The 7,541-nt window shown below is 42.1% G+C and overlaps 1 protein-coding gene across 1 annotated transcript in view; it reads left to right on the top strand.

Moving 5' to 3' along the window:
• Nucleotides 1–7,288, top strand: part of LOC143039591 (uncharacterized) — a 27,696-nt gene extending 20,408 nt beyond the window's left edge. Inside the window, exons 3-4 of the mRNA XM_076209823.1 lie at nucleotides 2,326–2,444; nucleotides 3,203–7,288. Of these exons, the coding sequence (XP_076065938.1) occupies nucleotides 2,326–2,444; nucleotides 3,203–3,927 (844 nt within the window). The 3' untranslated portion in view covers nucleotides 3,928–7,288. The remainder of the gene's footprint in view (nucleotides 1–2,325; nucleotides 2,445–3,202) is intronic.
• Nucleotides 7,289–7,541: the final 253 nt, after the last annotated feature.

The following is a 7,541-nucleotide window of genomic DNA, read 5'->3' as shown; positions in this document are numbered from 1 at the left end:
TGGCTTTTCATAGCGTCGTGTTCAATACCTGCACCTGCGATTTTTTTTTTATTCTAGCCTGAAGGACACCGTTTGACGGCATGAAAAAAAAAATATATATATATAAAGCTGACGCATTTTACTGTTATTACTATTTTTTCTGTCTAGAAAACTAGGTTCAAACGACTTATGCATTTATTATGGTTACTGTCAGGTGATCTCATTCAACAAAGCGCAGCAAAGAGGTCAAACCACTCCTAACAACACTTAACTTTCTTTGACATGTAATTTTGTCAGGCCATCGCCAGCTGGTTCTATTCAGCTGGGGGGAGGGAAGTTCCTGTGTAGCAAAAAAGCTGGTTGTAGGGCTGTGTGTCTGTGAATTACAAAGGATTACAAATAAAATACATAAATAAATGCATAGGTATAGTTGAATAATAAACAAACAGGTAAATAGTAAATAATGATAAATTGACATATAACTAATAATAAATGAAAATAAAGCAAATCATAATAAACATACAGACAAATGATAACAAAACAAATAAATAATATAAAACGAATTAGTGATTCAGCAAATATGTTCATCAAATAAAAAATCCCCATTGATATCATTTCATCAATACTCCGATTAGATTGACATCTGTGAATAAACTTTAATCCTTCCTCTATGAATGGAAAGGTCAACTAATTTTTTATCGCAAAATACGTTTTAGCGTAGATGCGATTCCAGACTACGACGTAAGAGTCGTAGTATCTTACGACATCGTATCTTACGACATCGTATCTTACGACATCGTATCTTACGACATCGTATCTTACGACATCATATCTTACTACATCGTATTACGACAACCGTATCTTACGACATCGCAATTTACTATATTGATACTTCTGACAAAGTATCTGTGTATGACGGCTGCAAGCCGCTTCCTCCAGTTGAATAAAATCGTCTGACGACAGCCTGAAGAAGGCATAAGAGTATTATTTACATCATAGTTTTTATTTATTAATTAATTTATTTATCATTATTATGATTTTTTTCGCATCCGACCTAGATATGGACCAAAAGGTCTGTCGGCATGCTCCGCTTTTGTAATCCTTTGTAGACAAATGCAGATGAAGGAAATATTTGTTTTGTTATCATTTGTTTGTTTCTTTATTATTATTTACTTGATTTTCATTTATTATTAGTTATATGTGAATCTATTATTGTTTGCTATTGACCTGTCTGTTTATTATTTAACTATACCTATGCATTTATTTTGTTTATTATCATTTACTTTATCATGATTTTTATTTATTCGTTTATTAATTTATTCATTTATTTATTCATTTATCATTATTACCATTTTTTCGCATCCGACCTTGATATGGACCAAAAGGTCTCCTGTCGGCATGCTCCGCCTTTGCAATCCTTTGTAAAGAACTGGTTTACTAATAGCAGTTAACGAACGCTAAAACTATTGAATGTTTCAAGATAACTTTATGGATGGGGAAGATAGGTGGTTAATGGACATGGAACTGCCTAGTGTAGGCCTTATGGTCTCTTGCAGTCTTTTGTTCTTATGTTCTTAAATGTTGTCCACGCGAAATCTTCGACCCACCTCATCCTCGGCGTGAGGCTGTGCACAAAGATATAAGCAATGGTAGATTCTATGGCAACCTATTCCTTTGTGGGTGGGCGTGGTGGCGGTGTGTGGTGGAGGTGGTGGGGGGAATTCGGGGGGGAGGGGAGGGAACCCAAGCACCAAGGGTGTCTTCATCTCCCCCACCCTCTCCCCCACATACAAGAAATGGCCGCCATCTTGGTGGATACGCAAAGGATTTCAGTGTCGTGGTAATGTAATTGCATGTAGTAGGAAGGCGGAGGGAGCGGGATAAATCGTCTAAGCCCTTCCGTTAACTACTAGAGCGTCCGCGCGCCGCCGCTCTAACAACTGTAGTCTCTCTTTTCCAATTGTCCCCTATGCTCCTCTGACTAGCTACACCATTCCACTTCCTCTCTACAAGATACGTCTTTCATAAACACAAAAAAAAGTCAACGGTGAAGATTCTGTCTTTTTTTTTCCATCAGGCGATTTCATTCAGTTGAGAAGCCTTGTCCTTGCTTCAGGATGACCTAATCCAGATATTATTTATTTGTTTATTCATTTGCTTGTTTATTTATATATTTGCTCGTTTTATTTATTTATTTATGCATTTATTTATGCATTCATTTATTTTTGATGTTTCGCTTTTTTCTCCATCTACATGATTCTCATCCACATCCAGACTCACACGAACCAAATTTCATAATATTTTTTTCTTACTTTTTTAAGTGAAATATTTCGCTTTCTTCTTCAGGTACAAGATGCTCATCCACATCCGAACCCACACAAACGAGCGGCCCTACGTCTGCGGCCAGTGCGACAAGCGCTTCAGTCGCCAAGAGAACCTCCGGATCCACGCGCGGACTCACACAGGTGAGAGAGTCAGCGAGCTAGTCTAACCATACTTCTATCTATCTATCTCTCTATATCAGTGGTTCCCAAACTTTTTTTTGGCCGCGACCCAAATCCAGATCTGGTGAAGATGTGGCGACCCAAGCATCAAAAAGCAATTTCGAAAGTCTTCTTTTATTGAAAACACAATGAAATGAAAATACAATGGTACAAATATTTGTTTTTCTCTAACAAGGTCTTGCGACCCATTCTTGAACACTTCGCGACCCATAGTTTGGGAATCGCTGATATATATGTTATGATTGGTTTGACGACGGCAACACCACCACGTGTTGATACTAGTTGGAACACCACCATTTTTTTGTGATATGAGATACGCTTGTTCGTGTGTCCTTGATCTAACCATTTTGGCCACAGCTACCACTTATTTATATTTATACATAATCAAGGAGCACGATATATATACCAAAGGCTTCTTTCCCCTTATGATGGTGGTACTCAGCCAAGGCACGCACCCATACCACTCAAATCCCATTCCCATTCTATTTTATTTAGTTTTATTTTATTTTGTTTCATCTCATTTTGTTTTATTTTACTTTATTCTGTTTCATCATACCTCTTTTTATTCTCGTTTATTTTCTGACTAATTTTATTTTGCTTTATCTTATTCTATTTTGTCTTGTTTTATTCCATTGTGTTTTATCATTTTCTTTCTTAATCTTCATTTGATCTTATTGTATCGTTTTAGTTCTTTAATGACACGATGGTTGCTCCTGCAGGAGAGAAGCCGTACGTCTGCACAGTGCCCGGCTGCGGCAAGGCCTACTCCAACTCCTCGGACCGCTTCAAGCACACCCGCACGCACTTCGTGGACAAACCCTACGAGTGCCGATACCCAGGTTGCGGCAAGAGGTACACCGACCCTTCCTCCCTCAGGAAACACGTCAAGATCTACGGCCACTACCGCCGGCAGGAGGACCAGGAGACGACCCCCGTGCCGGGTCCAGTCGACCTCCTCGACCCCGTGGTCTCGACCGCCCCTCGACTTGACTTGACCCCGTCTCCGTCCTCCTCGGGTTCTTCCCTGGGACCCTCGCCCGTGCCCTCCACCCCTTCGCCCTCCCTCCTCGCCCCTCCGCTCTTCTCCACCGCATCTTCGGGTGGGCTGGGCGCCAGCCTCGGAGCGGGACTGGGCACTGGGCTTGGGTCTAGCCTGGGCACGGCGGGCCTATCTCCGTGGGCACCCGTCACGGCAGCCTGGACGGTGGCCTTCCAGCAGTACCAGGCGGGGCTCCTGTTGCAAGGTAGCGCCGCAGGACTCTCCGCCGCCATGGGAGTCGGGGCGGTGGGGATGAGCTCCTTACACCACCACGAAGAGCTGGAGGAAGAGGAGGAGGAGGACGAAGGGACCACGCCCATGGACACCGCGATGGCCCTGGACCTCTCCGTGTGCCCCTCCCCGCTGGATCTCTCCATGCCGTCCTCAAGGGCCAAGCATCAATAAGCCCACAACGGGAGTCGATGAAGTGGACGAGATCGAAGACATCGCTTTCGTGGAGGTCTTCGTCGCTCGGCCACGACTTCCGAGCTCAAACGGAACACTCCTCCAGGTCTCCCCCCGCGGAATTGTGGGTCTTCGGTGCCTTAAGAAGACTCCTTGTTCCTATCGCGCCGCCCGCCGTTAGCGCGCGTGCGTGCGTGCGCGCTGGCCGAATGCCAGGGCCATCTTCCCATGTGATGCCACCAGTGCCAGAAACAAAAAAACAAAAACAAAACAAAAAAAATCAAAAACGAAAAAAAAAATAATAATAATAATGATAACATTCAAGTGCAATCGTCCTGTTTCCAGAGCGTTTCGTGCCGTGTATATTTTATTACCTTTCTACTGACTCGGAGTTCGAAAAGAAGAGAAGACTCTTTCCCCCCCACCCCCATCCCCCTCCCCCCGCCCCCTCACCGTAGCCTCGGCTGTACATAAGACAAAAAAGACCTTAGGATTAAGTTGTATGAGACCTTCGGCCTTAGATTCAGTATTATTAACTCCACCGTCCATCACGTCACCTTACTTGCACCGTAGAGGGCTTTTAGCAATTCGGGGCGCTTGCCCCTCATGTATTCAAAGCACACGCGCGCACACACACACACACACACACACACACACACACACACACACACACACACACACACACACACACACCACGAGCATAGCTCCCCATCCCGTAAGATACTAGATAAATACTAGGTAAATACACACACACACACACACACACGCACACACACACACACACACACGCACACCTGAGTACCGCATATATACAGATATGTGAGTACGAATATATGTATATATGTATGTAGATTACTATATGTATATAGTACACACATACATGTGTATCCTTATTCATAACCCATGTAATGCATGTACATCTTGACGCCGTATCCAGGTGTCACCAACATGCAAGGTACAAAGAAAGAGAAAAAAACAGATGTTTGAGAAAGAGAGAGAGAGAAAGAGTGAAAGTGTAAGAGAAGAAACCATGTCGTTATGTATCTATTAAGTATATATGTTAGATATATATACTTATTAGGTGAACTTGTTCCATTTCTGTTACACACACTTATGCCTATACACAACCATATCATGAGTTTATATATATGTGTGTATATATATACATATAAACATATTTATATGTACATATGTTATACATATCTATATGTACATATATGTTTGGAATGTGTGCACACGTACTAATACAAGTATGCATGAAATCATGGACTTGAGTAAAGCTAAGTGCATGATCATACACACATTGAAACTTCACATGAAATGTTGCCTCATCTTGGGTCCCAGGACCACAACACGTGGGCAATGTGAAACTTCACATGAAATGTTGCCCCCTCTTGGGCAATGAGAACACAATTCACGTTGAAGAAGTTTCACAAAGTATATAAGGATAAACTTTTATAAACTGTGTCACCAAACGTTTGTGTTTATGTGAATATGCATTTGTGTTTACATACACGTACACAGTGACATACACACACACACACACACACACACACACACACACACACACACACACACTGTGCAGTGTTGCATGTGGGGACGGTTCAAGCCCAGCACAGCCTCCTAATGATTCCTATACTGATGGGGGAAGGCGTTGCAGGAACAGGGTCCTCCGCCACTCCCTCGTCAGGAGGCAATCCGCACGTGGACTGACGCCATGTTGTTGGCGCCATTTTGTCGGCGCCATTTTGTCGGCGCCATTTTGTCGGCGCCATTTTGTCGGCGCCATTTTGTTGGCGCCATTTTGTTAGTACTGCGGTAACGAAAGTTTACTACCCGCCATCTTTTCATTTCCGTCTCGTTGTTGGCATTAGAATGACAAACTTAAAAACGTCGCGAACAAAGACAATTAGTTAAGAAAAAATCAAAATTATTTTTAAACATATGTCATCCAACTCATAAAAGTCATAAATCGTTTTCATCTACGTAAACAAAAATTGCTAATTACTCCAACAAAAATCGTGAACAATGAAGATCTTTTTTGTGGTTATATATATTTCTTGAAAATATTACTAGAAGTATTTATGTGAGTCTTATTTTTTTAATTGGTATAATTAAATCCGGATGTCCTTCAAAACTGGTGACTTTACATTTTTTATATATAACTAATCATGATTTCAAAAAGTTAAAATCGAAATTTCTTAACCGATCAAAAAGATCAAACTCACGGTAGTTAGGTTTATCTTGATCTCTGTAGTTTTTGTCAGTTTGAATTGTCACCATCAAGACCTCCATGGTACCCTACAAACATGGACATGACAAGTATCAAAATATTTTGCAAACCGTAACGAACTTTCACAGACGTTACACAAATTCCAGTCTCACACCCAGTTCCCGTCAAAACGGCAACAAACTGCCGATTTTATTTTGGCTGTCGTCAGGCGATTTTATTCGTCTCAGGAGCATAAGACGGGATAATGATGCTTTTGCCCAATCCTGTGGTTCTGAGGCTCTTCTCAACTGAATAAAATCGTGTGTGGATTGTTGACTCATTCGGTGCCATTCAAAGCTTCAGGCTTTTTTTCAGTTGGTAGACTTTTGTACAGTCTTGTACAAAAGTTACGAAACACTCCACAAATGCAACTTTTGATGTTGGTGACTAAAGATCATTTTCCACGCAGCTGTTGCCTCCAACGAAATCCGCTTTTCGACAAATGTAATTCCATAATGTGCGAGTATTTGATATTAAAAGAAGAAAAAAAATCGGGAGTGTTTCGGGGCTTTTGTCCAAGACTAGTGTTGCGTCTTTAGAATAAGATGTTCCACCTTTCCTAAAAATACGTATAATTTCCTCAGATGGTGCAGAATTCTGTCCTTGCAAGGCGATGTACAAATCTGAGAGACTAAACCATCTGTGTAACTTTGCGAAGTACAAATTATTTGAGCAAAAATTCCAGCTGTCTAATAAGACGGTGTACAAATTACCCCCCCCTCTACCCGACAGGAAAAAGTTGTACCATCTGCCAGACACGGTGATGTACAATCACCACAAGGAACGTCCCCACCACCTGTGTCACGCGATCGTGCACACTTTTCCGAAGAAAGCCATCTTGTGCCATCTTTCTCTTGTGCCATATGTATAGATATATACAAAATACCGTGCCATCTGTACCGCGAGAACTGCTGAACCAGCTGTCTGAAGCAATTGTATTGTACCATCTGTGATGGCGTCTTTGAGTGCTGGACCTGCTCCGCCCCATAAGGTTTAGGTTATTTTTGTCTAGTCATTAACATTAAATTGGAGGCTATCATTAAAGTATATATAGAAATATATGTATATCTTTTATGATATATAAATTCTTATTCGAGTTTCAATCTCCTTCATCTCTTCCGCACTCAATTCCTGATGGACGTATTCAGAGAGAAAGAGAGAGGGGGGGAAGAGTGAGAGTAAGATAGAGAGAGAGAGAAAGAGAGAGAAAAGAGCTATGAGAGCTGCGTCCTAGGTTTATAGTACTCAGCGCCCTCCTCTCTTCCTCCTCCTCCTCCTCCTCCTCCTCCTCCTCCTCCAGTCTCTCAAACGCTCTCGCTCCTCAGCTACCACGAGGCCGCCA

The sequence above is a fragment of the Oratosquilla oratoria genome, chromosome 26 (assembly GCF_046742065.1).
Source record: "Oratosquilla oratoria isolate Oo_2021 chromosome 26, ASM4674206v1, whole genome shotgun sequence".
NCBI classification, from domain to species: domain Eukaryota; kingdom Metazoa; phylum Arthropoda; class Malacostraca; order Stomatopoda; family Squillidae; genus Oratosquilla; species Oratosquilla oratoria.
This window is presented reverse-complemented; position numbering and strand designations above follow the sequence as displayed.